This window comes from Etheostoma spectabile, chromosome 11, assembly GCF_008692095.1.
Source record: "Etheostoma spectabile isolate EspeVRDwgs_2016 chromosome 11, UIUC_Espe_1.0, whole genome shotgun sequence".
Classification (NCBI taxonomy): domain Eukaryota; kingdom Metazoa; phylum Chordata; class Actinopteri; order Perciformes; family Percidae; genus Etheostoma; species Etheostoma spectabile.
The window spans coordinates 13,664,729-13,681,170 of record NC_045743.1 but is presented as its reverse complement, the minus strand read 5'-3'; the positions used below and the strand labels follow the sequence as shown (position 1 = coordinate 13,681,170).

The following is a 16,442-nucleotide window of genomic DNA, read 5'->3' as shown; positions in this document are numbered from 1 at the left end:
AAAGAGTGATGGACCTTAATAACAATAGTCAGATTTGGAAAAGGCGAGTGTTGTCAAGTTCAGAGAAATCTGAGGGTTGAATTGGTTAACAGTTCACTATACGCTGTAACCAACACTGCATGTGTTGGTTCAAAGGGCTGTTTAATTACTTTGGCTAAACAGCATGGTTATTTGTACAAATTTTATATTTCTCTCCAAGTTTCAAAATCTTGTTATTCGTAAACATCTTGCATGCTATTTTCTGTAAAAATGTAATATTTATTCATTACCGTAACACTATTTATTGACACTATTATTTATTCACATTGAACCTTTCTGTAAATGTAGTGATACAATTATTACATTGCTTTTGTATAATTTATTAAATTGGTATTTTCAATTTTAATTTGTCTTCATTTACACATTTTATTTCTTTTTTTGTGGCTTCCTTCTTCGAAAAATAATAAATAGCACACACTCAGCAAAAAACAAGCTTTTATTATCCTCCAGGTTGTACAATATTCAGCACTGACAGCATTTTCAAAAAATAAGTTTAGTTGACGAAATGTGTTAAATTAAATTGTGTCATGGAATAAAAAAGCAGCTTAAAATAAAAATGTTAATACAGAAACAGTTTTTTTTTAGTTTACAGTATGTTATTCAGACTGCATTCACATTTTTGTAATGATGTACTGTAACTATTAGTAAGCGCTTTAAAAAATCTATTTAGATAGTATCCCTATACAAATTAAGCTATGACCAAGATTTAGTTTTCCAAAGAAACATGGTTTCAAAGTTGTACCATTCACAGGAAGTACTAAGCCATTTGACAGTGAAGTTTAAGGCCTACAACATCAATTGTGATGAATGCTCCAAGTGGTAAATTAGATCCAGTTACCACATCGCCATTTCAGTCATTCATGTGCTCATTGTTTTCATATGATCTGGCAGGAGAAAAACAGAAACATTGATTTTTAAGGATTTATTTGTGTTAACAACTCATCATTTGGCACACCATGAGTTAAACACCATCCAAAAAGATACTGAGATACGATCTACCACCACAACCACTTTACATGTTGACATACTTACTGTGCAATTTGTTCTATGGGTATGAAAAAAAAACATGTCTTAATATTGACAGCATTTTTAACATAAAAATTCTGAGCACAATTTAACATGACCTTTTTGTTTCTTTTGGCCCAGTACGACAGTTTTATGAAAAGTATTGAACAGACACATTACCTTGTAGCCAGTCCAACCCTTCCTGGAGACCCTCTCCTTTGATAGCATTGCTGGCACTGAAAATAAATAAGAAGTCAAGGAGTTGATCTCGCTTTGCCAGACCATCCACACACTGCGGAGCGGTGGAAGGGTCTGGCTACTCCACACAGCATTTCAGGATGGGAGAAAACGTTCTCTGATTTATTGGCATTTCTTCAAACCAGTCCCAGTCGTCATGGGCGGCGCTAAACTCCGCACAGAGCCGCTGTAAAATGGTCGTGCGAGAGAAAACTCAGATTGGACAGATAGTCTAGCTAGCTGTCTCAAATTGCCCTGCAGAAATCTGAGGAGCAGTTAACTATAGTCCCCATGAATCCACCGGAGTTTAAAATTCTAACACAAAGGAAACTACGTGCATCCGGCAGAACTTATCACCTTGTGGCACTTTCTCACGACTTTTCTTGGATCCTGGCTGTTTAAAGCTGCCTAGCTCATAATCCATCTGCCTCCCATCTGTCTAATAAGTAAACAGGGTGGTAAACCCTCTGTTACCACTCTGTTTAAGTCTTTAATCCGTAACTCTTGAAGACACAAATGTTGGGGATCGGGAAGAGAGGATTGGCTCAGTTCAGCCAATTAATCCAAGTGCATTTACCTCAAGACCACCTAAAAAAAAGTATGATTCCTGTTACAAACTGCTCAACAATATATCTGGATGGGGCTTTGAAAGCTTTGCTCACACACCCTTTAACAAGGGGAATATTTCTACAATTATGTGTCCACATCAACGTCACAGCATCCTTGTAGGACTTGACCAGAGTACTATAAGTGATAATCAGAATTATAAACTAAAGATTGGTTTGGAATGACCAGCCTGTTTGAAAAACCAATGACATATTTTACCAGATGTTCCAGGGTTTGTCTTTGATGTTCTCCAAAGACAACATCTGTGAGATTTTGACAGAAGACATGGCATCACGGAGATCCGTCTTGTTAGCAAAGAACAATACTGGTATCTTTTTGCTGCGGATATCTGGATAAAAAGACAGACATGAAGACCAGTAAATCATCGACAAAGAGGAAGATTTTTTTGTTTATCCAATAAGGAGTCAACTATCAGCAAAGTTTATAGTTTATGTCGACATATAGCCTAGCTTTAAATGTGAATATTCTTAATTAAAGGTGCTCTAATGTTGGGTGATGTTGCTTCTTGTTGACGTTCAAAGTATTTTCAAACAAAATGAGATTAGCTTTCCCCTCCCTCCTCCTCATCCCATTCCCTCCCTCTCCCTTCTGTGCGCACTAACAAAGTCAGAATTCTGACTTTAATCTCAGAATTCTGAGAATAAAGTCAGAACTCACATAATGTTTTCACCAGTGGCCCTAATCCACTTCCGTAGACATCGCTTAGAGCATCTTTAATACATGAAAACGTTGTACCATATTGGACCAAGTGCCATGATGGACTAAAACTTGCAGGTTTTCATTTAAAATGATTTTAATGAATTCTCCATCGTGTTTTGGCCAGTGAAATTAACTTTTACAGTCTTAAACTTAGTATTTCATGCCACATGGTTTAACATGCCAGATTCAGACAGTTAGTATACTAACAACTTAATTTCAGGACACTTCATATTAATACTAATGCCTACAAAGAAATGCAAACTGTATAATTTCTATTATTTTACAGAATATAATATGAACCATGTCTGACTGTACTTTTTAAAAGGCCACACTTGGTGTCATATATCATTATAAATATATATATAGTAGATATTGTTAATGCATACAGTATATGTCAATTCTGCATTCTGCTGAAAAAATAGCATCCACCCTGTGTCTGTATACAAATGAGTTAAAACAGTATTGCTGCTTTTTTGTACCTTCGTGATTGAGAAGAGTGTCTAGCTCCTCTTTGGCAACAACCATTCTCAGTTTGTCACCGCTGTCAACGACGAATATGATGGCATGGCTCTCTCTAAAGAAAGACAAGAGAAGAAGTTACAGATGACTGTTGAATGTTACTGTGATGTGTTTTTGATAAGCATGTTGTGTGTTTCATACTTGTAGTAATGCTCCCATAGGTTTCTGTATCTGCTCTGCCCAGACATATCAAAGACCGTAAAAGACAGGCTGCATGCAGGAAAAAAGAGAGGACAGACAGCTGAGAGTGATACTATACGCTGCATTAGCCTTTTTTTTTAATTTCATGTCTGTAATTTAGTAAAAAATAATAGTGATGAAAATACATTATACATTTCTACCTTGAACTCTTGAACTTTTCAATGTTGAAGCCAATTGTTGGGACTATTTCTGGTGCCTGTGTCTGCGTACACACACACACACACACACACACAAACAAGCGCATGCACACATGTACACACACACACACACACCACAACACACACACACACACACACACACACACAAGTAATGGCAAAAGTATGTCAACGAGAAAGTAGTATAAGGAAAGCAAGATATGGGCTTTACCTGACTAACATGTTTCCATTCTTCTGACAATGGGCCTACATGATTGGAATTCTGAAAACAAGCAATCAGTGAATGATTGCAGTGAAAAAGAAAATTTTGACAGGCTTTGCCCCAAATTTATCCCAAATGATCATGGTTTAAGATTTTTTTGAATGCATTACAAGTTTGTGTAGCCGTATTACAGATTACGGTACACAAAGGCCTCTCTCACTTTTTCTAGCAAAATAAATTTCATCCCACAGTCTCATGTACTCACATGAGATGGTTTGAGTTGGTTGATGATGGTAGTTTTGCCACTGTTATCCAGTCCCAAACACAAGACGTTGACCTCTTTTTTCCTCAGGCCAAGCCAGCCCGACAGTTTATCCAGCAGCCCCATCAGACTCGATTGATGCTACATTTAAATCACCCCATGGAAAGTCTGACTATTGGAAATCTGCAAATTCTGGTAATGATAAACATAGCTGTGGATCGAGAGTTCCTAGTCCTTGCTTTGAATAGTGCGACAAGTGGAGATACCGCCTTGACACGGGTAATCCTATTAAGGTGAATTAAGCTCTGTGAACCACCTGGTAACCTGGTCACGGAGTATGGAGCTCTCCAGGCCCCCTATCCTGATTTCCTAATCTAACCTTACCTTACTTTAATTGGAGTCAGCATGAATCTGTTTTGTCATTATGTGTGCTTTATACTAAGTCAAACAATCTTTGATTAGAGTGTTGATGTAAATCTACAATGACTGGAAAATATAAAAAAAAAAACAGAGAGCTCCAGGCCTGAAGCTAATCAGTGACCCAACAGCTCCATCTCTTGGTTATCAGTTATGTGCACAACTTCATGTAAGTTGCCAGGGTGAAGAGGTGATACAGGTTTGAGATATTAGACAATAATTTACATTAAAAGCTAATTAAACCAATAACTCTGGGATTTGACTGCCTCTGCGGGTTTTTTTCCAATAGGTGGCAAGGTTTCTCCTTCATTTTAGCATTGAAAACAAGGACATTTCACAACCTGAAAGATAGAAGTTAGCAATATTTCATTTAAATCAGTGCTGTGTTGATTGGAAAATGAAAACAAAATTAAATGAGCAGTCAACCACCAGAACTGTTCGTTTTTATTTGCAAATAAATATTCGCTGTAACTGCCTCTTACAGTGTGCAAGATCTACAACATCTCTTTGGAAATTATAGAAAAATAAAATACAAGAATTATAAGTATACTTGTACTTTGTACAAAACGTTCTAACATTGCTCAGCAGTAGAACATGCTAAACAAACAGCATCTGATATTCTCCTTAGTCTGTAGAAGGGGGGTGGCCGCGAGCATGTGTGTGCAAATACCTTGTATGTTAGTGTACTGTATATGTGCGTTTAGATGTGCGTGTGCACCTTTCCTACTCCTGCAGGCTGGGATGCGTAACTACGCTGTGACGGAAAGGCACAGACCTCTAAATCCAGTCTGCCTTTGACATTAATCATCGAGCCACAATTCGTAAGAAAAACCATTGCTGTAGAGGGGCTAGAGTCGCTCTCTTGAACATGGAATACAACTCAAAGTAATTGCTAGGTCCTGTGACTGCACTGACCACACCTAAACTGTCTTGCATGGTTAACGGATTGTAAGGCATTCTACGTGCATGTGTAAGTGTGTGTGTGTGTGTGTGTGTGTGTGTGTGTGGTGTGTGTGTGTGTGTGTGTGTGCGTGTGTGTGTGTGTATGTAAGTAAGTGTTTGTTACTGTTGATGTTAGAATGACAAAAATGAGTTATGATGCTGCTGTTCTTCCTCTACTGTCATTACAGTCACTTACTGTCTCTGCTGGACAGCTCTGTCCTGATCACACAAACCGGTTTCCATCCACTAGGTTTTAGCTACTTCTGCTGCCCCCAACTGCACTAACTGGCTATATTCGGCAGCAATGCCTATTCACCACTGACTACCGGATGAAGAAAAAATATTATTTTAATGGCAAACATCTGACAAATTGACATTATCTACTGCAGATCCAACAATTTTCATTCCAGACTACATCTATGTACACTGGTTTCCCATATTGCCACAAATGCCACAACCTTTACATGACCACAATGTAAAAACAGACTGGAGAAGAGTTACGTCCAGTAGCTTTGCATCTACAACACACTATTCTGTTCTGACATCTTGGATCAACTTTGTCCACGAAATGCACTGCATTAGTGTATGTGCAGGCAAAAAGAAACAATGAATGTATATTAAAGCATTTCGGCTAATTCTGAAAAACCATACAAGTCCATGTTATGTTTCCAGACAAACATCTCCTATCTATATCTATCTGTTAACATTCATATGTTAGGACAGTGGAGGTTGTGTACTTTCAGGCAATGTATAACATTTACAATCCAAAATATAGCAGGCTTATCGTTACACAACTGCGAGTACACTGGTTGTTAAAAACTGTCAGAATAGACCTGTATGGTTATTATCTGAAGGCAACGGATCCAGTTCTGCAAGCTAAGCATGTGACAATAGAAACAGGTGGATGGTGTGGTGGGAGCCTCATGTTAACATGTCAACAAGAGTTCTCTCATTGCACAATTCTTCATCTTTCTCTGAGATACTGGGGTGACTGCATAATACTGTATTGCTGATTTGGATAAAAATTAGAAATAAATAAAACATCTTAAATAAGATCCAGATTTACTAGGGCTTTCACATACAGGACTGCACATATATAGATATTAGGTTATGATAATAATTATTGGTTAATTGTCTATACACTTTTGAACATTCAAGAAATCTCCATAACTTGCTTCTCACTTCTTTATTCAAGTATTAGCATACCAGATACTCTGGAGAGAGGGTTAACTAAAGCAAATCGAGATAAATAATCAAACTCTGAAATAAAAGATATTGAGGATACTTTTGGATTGCACACCCGATAGCAGCTACATGAGCACATAACTCAGAGCGAGAAAATGGCAAAAAAAGAGAAGAAAATAGTCAAAAGTTCCGGTAGATTACGTTTGCAAATCTACATCTCTAGATATTGTTGCTTCACACACAAAAGTACTGCTGTTGCAACAAGGCATTACATTCCCCTAAGTGAAGGCCTGGGCCAGTCTTTGAAGTCGGTCAGGCTGCAATAGTCTGGCAGAGCCAGGTATACTGGGTAAGGGGTGTATAGTAGGAAACAGTCTGTTACTAATGGATGTGAGGGAGACCAGGGGGCAGTCTGCTGTGGTAGTCTGTCCATTTGCCTCCTTTATGAGGACTAGACTTCACTTCCCTCTGGTCCATCTATCTGTCCATCCCAGGTTGCGTTAAAGGTTATCCTCATACTTGAAAACCCTTCTCCTGTTCGTGCAGTAGCTGATGGCGGAGGGTCTGTACGCTGCTGGTGATCCGCCTCTGGTGGCCGATCAGATCCACCCCTATACGCCTCACATCTCTAGGCCGAGAGGGGGAACACAAAAACAAACACACACAGAAGACGCTTTAAGTCTTACTTGTGAGTCTCATTGACTTTCATTTATTTCCTACTTTTTCTTCTTTAGGGAAGCCCTTTGCATCTTGTTTGCAATGCTGACTCTGTCTGGTAAAAGGAGGGGGTGTTTTGATTACAAATGTGCTATAAGCCATAAGCATTATAAGCTGTCCTCAGTCGTAAGGGCTGAGTGAAGATTAAAAAAAGGATCTCACTTTGAGGTACATCCCTCAGATTTTTATGTAAAACAAATTATATTTATCCTACAACCACAGGGCTGTATCAACAATTCAAAAAGGGAAAAAAAAATCTCAAACATTTTCATTCATTTATAAAAAAAAAAAAGTGTAATACAAAACACAAGCTCATTAAGTGATGTTAGCACTTAGTGAAAAAACAGCAGAAGCTGAAATATCCTGAATTTTACCACCTAGTATGAGTCTTGTGCAAAAAACCCTGGATCCTACACTTCCCCTTATGCAAATTGACAGTGTCTTTCATTAAAAAAAAAACTCCTTATCGCACATCTTTCAATCTTCACACCCCCAGTTTGAACCACAGGCATTCAGGCAAGCTGAATTTGAGATAACCCTGATGACATCACTATGACATCATCATGGTTATTTTCTCAGACTTTTGAAAGCTCCCTCCGAGAGCCACAGGAGACTGAATAGTACTCCAAACAAGTAAACTGAACTTGATGAGTAATTGTTAGTATTGGTGTTTCCTTTTACATCACCACTGCTGCTACACAGACAGGTCCTATTTGGTTTCATGCCATTTAATAATGGTAATAATGTTTTGGCTCTGCTACTCACTCAATACTCATCCTCGCCACTGAATCCAACGTGTTGTAGCCAGCTGCCATGAAATTGCTCTTGTACTGAGTCATCTTAATGGAGTCCAGCCAGTCCCCGATGGAGATGAACATCGGGTAGTCCATTTCCTCCCCCGGAGACTCCGGTAGACTGATGCAAAAATAAAAAAACAAGCCAGATAACGTCAGATCTTGCCAGTATTCCTAAAGCATCTCAAAGGGAGAACACTGACCTTACTGGCTTAAAGATTTCAGAGTGACACACACATTTGGTCCTACTTTTAGGCGTAGGAGTAAAAGCATTTTATACACTTTCTTAACCAGAAAAGTCACCCTATCTTTGCCTGGATTTAGGAGAGATCTCCTATCAAAGCTTACTGTGTATTGTAACTCAAATAACTCAAGTTCGGTTCTTAGTTCAGAGATGCTTGAAAAATACAGTCCCATCTCGCCTCAGCTTAAATGAACTGACAGCAGGCACATGCACACGTAGACATAAAAAGGGGCTTGAGCACTTTTTCTTCCTTGAGACTGTCTAATGACAATAGGCAAAATAGCGCATTTTAATAATTTAATGCATATCAATATAGCGATTATATTGATATGCATTAACTTCTTAAAATGCATACATATGACGAGGCACTGCAGGTGAACAGGATAAACAAAATAACTACACAACTAAACACATATCAGCACAGAACTTCCCCAGGAAATGAGTTTACAGTCTTTCTCCATTAAATGTCAGGTTTAGATTAATTTAGAGGAGTTCCACAGATGCAACCTAAAACAAATATCATCTAAAATGTGTATTTTGGAAGTTTTATTCCCATTAGAGTAAAAGAAGACATGGAAGCAAAATAGACCAAAATCTCTAAATTGACCACAACATGAAAAAGTGTCCTGCATTAAACAGTAACTTTTAGGCTGCTTGTTTGATAATAGGTGTTTTTTCCTGTAAAATTAACACAATCACAGCAACAGCCTTTTTCAGTGTAGTGTGAACATTTTGAAGTTTCATTTATTCCAATAACCCCAAAAGATTTAAAATGATTTATTGCCATTTTTCAAAATAAACAAAACTACGTCCCTTTCCTTGGTGCAGTTACTCATTATTATTATATTATATATATTATTATTATATATATATATATATATATATATATATAATATATATATATATGTACACACTTGAAACTAGTAACATAGAAAACATGCACATTGTGGCAGAGTTTTCTTTTGTGTTTGTGATTAAACTGATGAATGCTAAAACCTGTGTGAACGGATTATTTTGTTGAGTATTTATAAAATCTGTTTTCGTTTTTTTTTTCTTCTTGAGCCCCTGCTGCCTAAAATGTCTGTGCACGTCCCTGACTTACAGTGCATTTACATTTCAAGAACTTCATGATGCTAGGAACTCTTTAACACTGTACCTCTGAATGTCCTCTACCAGTGGCAGCAGGCTGCTGGGGTTACGGATCAGTTTATCCAAGAAGGTAACAACATCGGTGAATTTAGGCCGGTGATTCCTCTCCTTCTGCCAGCAGTGCAGCATCAGCTGGTGCAGGGCCACGGGGCAGCCCATCGGTGCAGGCAGCCGGTAGCCCTCTTCAATAGACAGAATCACCTGAAGAGACAGTCGAATGTGAGAAAGGACAAAGTCTAAATGTGGAAGCTATTTCATAAGAATTTTATTTGCTGGAAAATGGATCTACTCAAAAATCAAAGTAGTGGTTCCTCTTTGATCTTGCAGACAAACACAATAAAAAAAATACATAAAATGTAGCATTGTTAGGCATTATACACATTTTCATGTAAGGTCTGAGGTTTTGAGGAGGCTTTTACAAAGCTTTACAGTACTATGAGGTAATCCTACTCAACTTATACAAACGTTTTTCAAAATTATTTTCTATGAATTAAGACCTAAAGTGAAGGTTAAGAACGTTGTAAACGGTGACTTAACATAGTGTTTCACACAATTAAAATATATAAAATGCCTGTATTTCACATGTAAATGCTAAGGAGATCCTATTTTTATCTATTTGGTCTTTCATCTATGCATATTTTATTTCCTGTAACCTCCTCCTTGCATGGTTACTTTCCTGTGTAGTTGTCTACAAATAAAGTTGTCTTTTATACATATGCCCAAACCTATATTGTACTATCAATCAATTCCAACATGCAAGTGTAAAAAGTTTTTTTTATCTGAGCTGATAGTGTGTCCAAGTAGTCTCTATACAGTTGATCTCCATATCATACCTGTGAGTGTACGCTACAGGAAAGTCGAGCTCCATACATGTATCTTTGTAGGGAGCATTGTTAAGTGGCTGACCAGGATGAGATAGTGTTTGGCTGGTTTTGCGGCTTGGCTGACCTTTTGCCTTGGAAAGCACTTCTAAGCAATTCCCAAACAGCACAAATCCTCCCCAAACCCTGGGACCTTAGTGAATGTGCGTGTGTGGGTGTCTGTCTATAAATGTGTATGTGTGTGTAAGAGGTTGAAGGGATTACGGTGGAGCTTTCACACTCAGCGGAGAGAGGGATGGATCTGCTTCCTCCATGGTCCATTCCAATCCCTGACCACAGCCCAGGGATCAGCAGGGTTGCTCAGCCACACTGAATCCATGGCTTTAAACTCCCCCTCTATCCGACCCAAGTCTTCTGAACCTCTCACCTTCACTGCTCTTTTCCTTTCCTTCTCACTCATCTTTTTCATCCTTTTGGTGAATCTCAGCAGCATTTCTGTTCCTCCCTTACTCTCCTTTAAAGAGTTACGCTTTTGATGTGAGAAAACAGCCAGGGAGCAGGTTGAAGGGCAGCAATTTTAACACATATAATGGAAAATAAACGGAGAATTTACTCAGTGGAGCAGGACTTGAATTGAGAAGTCAATATTGAGTTGAGTTGCAGTGCTAGAGGTTAGAGAGCCAGACTTGTGAGGGGAATATTTGTGAAAACAACATGAACAAGTCTACTCCATCCTCTCGGAACAATCACTGGTATGCTGCAGGGAAAATCACTTAAAGGAATAGATAGGAACAGCACTCAAAAGTTCAAACACCAGCACGCTCACATTACACGCACTGAGTTAGCTAATGCAGCTGTGTCAACCATTTCATCCAGGAACAATTTCTTTATATTTTCCAAAAGAAAAAAAAATCACAGAGAAATTAGTCTGTCCTTGATTAAAATAGCAACAGCTCTTAGAGGGCTATACTCATAGAATCTAGAGTTATAATACGTAACTATTGTTTAAGACTGTGTCATAGCTCCAAATGAAGTCCATCCAATGTTTTAGTCAGTACCTCCCTATGCTTCCCACAGACAATAATTTTATGTCCCAAAATGATACGAATTGGACATATGGTAGCCACGACTACCATTGAGGACATCAGAGTTACTTCAATTCAAGGTCTTCAGTAAGATTTCTGGGACTTTTCATTTTAAAGTTACCCACTTATTATACAAATTGGATTTTTAAAGCTGATTCTGATATTTTTTAGACTTTATAGTTTTTAAACGTCATTTAAAAAAATGACTTATTTATAGGTAAAAAAAATTTTAAAAATCAAGAAACTGTGAAGACAGCAGAAAAATGTACATAAATAGTGCAAGCAGAATTTGCTTTGCCTGTTTTCTGAGCACACGCATTCTAATTCTGGGGAAATTTGGGATCTTTATTTAGTTTTTGTCAGGGACCTTGTACCTAAAAACAATGATCTCAAACCAGAGAAGAGATGTTTGGTACCAGATTTAGCTAGTGGCCTCCAAGTGCAGTCCCTGGGCAGGTAAACATTGTTCCAGCATTTCTTTAATCCGGGGCCTTGTACAGCAAAATGCAAAAGTTTTTATAAACTAAAAATGGGGAGCCAATGAACATTCTGTTGTGTGCGCAGCAGCTCTGCATTTTTATTACCACCAGTTTACATGCACTTATCTGCTGCTTGGGTATCACCCGGGACACAGCCAATAAACACCGAACGAGAGAAAACAAGCCGTTACACACCTTTCCGAGGAAACATGTCGTTCAACACGGAAACCGTAACAACGTGGTGCACACCCGTTTGAGATTGAACGTGCCCCTGGTCATGGTCCTGCCCATAGCATCATTTCACCAACAGGATAAACCATGATTATCAATACTATTAGCATAACTTATTTCTTTTAAGTAACTGACTGACATTTGTTTAACATATCTCATGTATAATAGGCCTATTTATTGATTCTCTTTTTTGTTTCATACTGTACCATAAAGTTAATTTGAAAGGACCAAAAAAAAAAAAAGCCAATAAACTAATTAAGATATCAGTCACCAAACTGATGCCTCTTCCTCATCCGCTGCAGTAGCTCCACCACTTATTTTCTCAAATGACTAAAAAGCTCCTTTGCGTCATGGTCCATTTCCTTCATTTCTGAATATAAGTGTCATGAATATGCAGCACATTGTATTAAAGACTTACAAACTTGGTGGCAGAAGCTTTTCGGATTAAGTCACTGACACTCGAGAACTTTTTGATAGAACTTTTTGGTAGAGTGAGTAGGATAATGAGGCAATCATGCAGTTGGTACTTTTCATTTTTTTCTTTTGTAACTCTAAAGAACATTATCCCGACAGGGTCACTTCCCATGTGACACAAGTGCACTGTAAACAACCATTGTGATGATGACGACAACTACAATACTCACATCCTGATTGGACATCTCCCAGTATGGCCGCTCCCCATATGACATCACTTCCCACATGACGATGCCGTAACTCCATGCGTCGCTGGCAGAGGAGAACTTCCTGTATGAAATGGCCTCAGGAGCAGTCCATCGGATAGGGATCTTACCACCCTGGTCACACACACACACACACACACACACACACACAAATACAGTAAACACTCATGGATAGACTTATAGATTGTAAAAATTTTTATTATGTACACCATCTAGTAAATCTTTCAAAGTATACCTCAGCATCTCAATCCCCTCAACCCTGCCTCTTTCGCCATCCCCTCACCCTTCTATGGATTTCAACCACTGGGTTGTGGAGCCGAAAGTTAAACTTGGAACCGTAAACACAGCATTTTCTCCACACAATAACCTCAATACAAACCAGGAAATGGAGGTCACTGTGAGCTCAGACAGATTTACAGAACAGCGTCATTTCAGTTCTTGAAATTTAGCTTTTGCTATCTAAGGTAGCTCCATCTGTCGCTGGACTCAGGAGAGAAGGCAGAAAAATGTACCAGGGTGGCAAAAGGCATACACAAGTTAAATAAAGACTTTTTAATACCACTTCTAAATGAAGACCAAATTTTCAATGGAAATACAAGGTGGAAATATACAGTAATCTTTCCAAATAAACACAAAATGAACAATATGGTAAAATGATAATAATTGGTTGAGTTTAAGAACATTGACTTGATGTGTGTAATGCGAAAGAATAACACAACAATGTAAGTGATGTCCTAAATTATATTTATTATTACAATATTTTCAGAATATTTGGGTCCCATGAAGAAAGGGTTATCACATCATGTCAATAATAAAAAAACACCTCCTTTTGAACAAAAATAAATTAATAAAATAAATAAATGACAATTCCAGCTGCTTTTAAAACGCAAAGACATTTATATAATAATTAGTGTGTGTGTGTGTGTGTGTGTGTGTGTGTGTAACAGACGAGAGAGAGAAGAGAGAGAGAGAGAGAGAGAGAGAGAGAGAGAGAGAGAGGAGAGAGAGGAGAGAGAGAGAGAGAGAGAGTCAGATGAATGGGTTGCAGTTTGTGGAGGACTCATCATGGACAGAGAGGAGACAGCAAGTGTTTTTCTGTGTCACTGCATCCACATACATCACGATCATTGGCCATATTATAATAACCTGGTCGATGACAGGTAGCTTTTCTATCCAGCGATGCCCATAGAACGTTAGGGAAAACACAGATGACTTGGTCAAAGTGCAGAAATCATTTCTTCTAGCAGGGGTATTATGAAAGAGTGTGTGAAGCCCACAGATCCCCACCACAATCAGCTGGGCACTTCCAAATGCCTCTGCATGTTCCTGTTGGAGCGTTGGAAAAAAACTTCCAGTTGACTTTTGGTCCCTCCATTGAGATAGAAATCATTTTTCTAAAGGTCAAGATGCTGCACGAACTCCTGGAAATTAAAACACGCAGCCATTAGCCATACAACAGTCAACGCATCTCATTTCTGACACCACTACTTCAGATTAATGTCAGACTGGATTGGTTGAAAAATAAGGAATACTAATTCACAAATTAAGCAACGTGAGCCATCCCTATAGACACAGCGCTGCTCATGAGTGTATGAACCCATGCTAAAGTTGACTAAAAAGAGGTATAAAATAAAATCACCTTTTGGAAATTGATCTTAATGCCTTAATCGTAAATAAATAAATGTTCTTCTTTAAAATACAGGGGGCATAAGTATACACACCCATATGTTAAATTCCCATAGAGGCAGGCAGGTTTTTATTATCAAAGGCCAGTTATTTCATTGATCCAGGATACTATGCATTCCAAGATCCCTTTGGAATTAAAATAGCACCCCCCCCATCATCACATACCCTTCACCATACCTAGAGATTGGCATGGTTTTATTTCAGTTAGCCTAATAGCTCAGTTGATTTGCATTGAGAGATGATGTTATGGAAATTTCCAACATGCCTATCTCTATGTAGGGTGAAGGGTATGTGATGATGTGGGGTTATTTTAATTCCAAGGGAACTTTATCAGACTGCATAGTATCCTGGATCCATTAAATAACTGACCTTTAATATTAAGATCTGACTGCCTCTATGGTAATTTAACATAGGAATTGTGTGAATACTTAAGCCCTTAAAGGTTGGATTTTCTATTTTTTTAATTAAGACATCAGAATCAATTTCCAAAAATAGATTTTTTTATTCCTCTTTTTAGTCATCTTTAACATGGGTTCCTAAACGTACTATACTATTGAGACATATTAGCAGGTAAACAACAGACTCTCCTACAATTCTAAAACTCAATCTGGCTGTTTTTCATTTTAAGTTATCTAATTAACGTGTAGTGCCCTATCCATAGTTGTTATTCACTTAACAAATCAGTAGAGCTTAACCCTTGTGTTGTCTTCCCATCAATCATGCAACTTTGTGTTATTCTGGGTTGAAATTTCAACCTTTTCTTGACGTTTTTGTCGATTTTATTAAATTTTGTTGGTGACATTCTTTCCAATTTTTTTGTCACGTTTTTATAATTAGGTTTTTGTAATTATCGTTTTGTGACTCTCTCAAATTTTATGGTCACTTTTTTCTCCGTTTAAAAAAACAAACGTTTCCTACAAAGTGTTTTTTTTTCTGTGTTTTGTGCCTTTTTCCAACCTTTGTCACTTTTTTCAACATTCTTTTGTCATAGTTTTGATATAGAAAGTTTTTGTATGCGGGTCAGATTCAAACCAAGGACAACAGAAGGGTTAACTATAGGATACACAAACATATACAAGAGTTTAGTTAATAAATATATTTATGGCAGACTTACTTTGAAATGCTGAAATAGTTCCTGGACAGTTGCATGGCCCATGAACTGTGCTCCATAGAATCTTGACTGGACGGGGTCATTTAACTAATACTGCAGGTGCAGGTCCAGTTGTTTGCTTTTGGTTGTCTGGTTCAGCGTCTCGTCGGTCTTAATTACAAACGCACCGCATTTTTAGATTTCTGTGATGAGCTCTTTTTTGATATATGGCACCAATCCAAATTTAGCCATGTATCTGGTCTTGTCTTTTCCACAAGTAAACGACTGTACAAGCCCCAAATCTTGGAACACTACATTTGTCATCATCGTCATTTGACCTGTATGACTTGTGGCTTGTCACGGTTCTCAGCGCCCAAATCACCTCTGTTCAGAGTGTTGGCATAGAGCCACAAATTGCTTGTAGGTCAGGTGGCATTGTTGGCTGTGGATTTCCCATTGTGACATCCACCATTGTGGCATTGACATTGTTGCTAGCGGTGGAACTAGTGGAGCAGAAACTAGCAATGGCGGGTTGCTGGCGTTCCTTTACGTAGTCTCCGTGTTTTTTGGGCTGTATGTACGATTCCATTGCTCTGACCCCCATAGAGGGTTTTCACGATGCGTCATCAGACCGGAGGTTGCCATATTGGAGATACTTTACATCACAACAATGCACAGGCACTGAAGTAGATCCCGAACGTTGTCAAAGAAAATGGTTATTATTGCTGTGTTTTAGGTTGCACCAATGTAACAGACCGAGAAGAAACATTTGGAATATTATCGACTTCCAAAAGTTATTTAAAACCAGGGAGAGGAATGCCAGAAGATATTAAGAGGAAAGGAGGCGCTTGTGGTTGGCAAAGCTCAAACGCACTCAGGTAGTGTAGATAGCAAACTGGGGCTCTTTGAAATGAAAAAAAACAACGATTGAGACTTACTTGGACACAACCTTGAGTATCGCAATTATGTCATACAG

At 38.3% G+C, this 16,442-nt stretch overlaps 2 protein-coding genes across 5 annotated transcripts in view; both read right to left on the bottom strand.

Moving 5' to 3' along the window:
* Positions 1-623: 623 nt before the first annotated feature.
* Positions 624-4,225, bottom strand: LOC116698391 (ADP-ribosylation factor-like protein 6). Of its 4 annotated transcripts, XM_032530317.1 has the most exons (9): positions 3,950-4,225; positions 3,694-3,744; positions 3,468-3,529; positions 3,268-3,336; positions 3,087-3,181; positions 2,107-2,236; positions 1,225-1,280; positions 1,072-1,084; positions 624-923 (listed from the first exon to the last, which is right to left on the bottom strand). In XM_032530317.1, exons 1-9 carry the CDS (start codon positions 4,070-4,072, stop codon positions 890-892), a joined length of 633 nt encoding a protein of 210 aa, XP_032386208.1. In that variant the 5' UTR covers positions 4,073-4,225; the 3' UTR covers positions 624-889. The 4 variants fall into 4 exon arrangements, with proteins under 4 accessions (XP_032386208.1, XP_032386209.1, XP_032386210.1 ...); XM_032530318.1 differs by lacking the exon at positions 1,072-1,084; XM_032530319.1 differs by lacking the exon at positions 3,694-3,744 and having other exon boundaries at positions 3,950-4,224.
* A 562-nt stretch (positions 4,226-4,787) lies between these two features.
* Positions 4,788-16,442, bottom strand: part of LOC116698386 (ephrin type-A receptor 6-like) — a 183,515-nt gene continuing 171,860 nt past the window's right edge. Inside the window, 4 exon segments of the mRNA XM_032530305.1 lie at positions 4,788-7,118; positions 7,973-8,122; positions 9,402-9,595; positions 12,655-12,804. Of these exon segments, the coding sequence (XP_032386196.1) occupies positions 7,004-7,118; positions 7,973-8,122; positions 9,402-9,595; positions 12,655-12,804 (609 nt within the window). The 3' untranslated portion in view covers positions 4,788-7,003.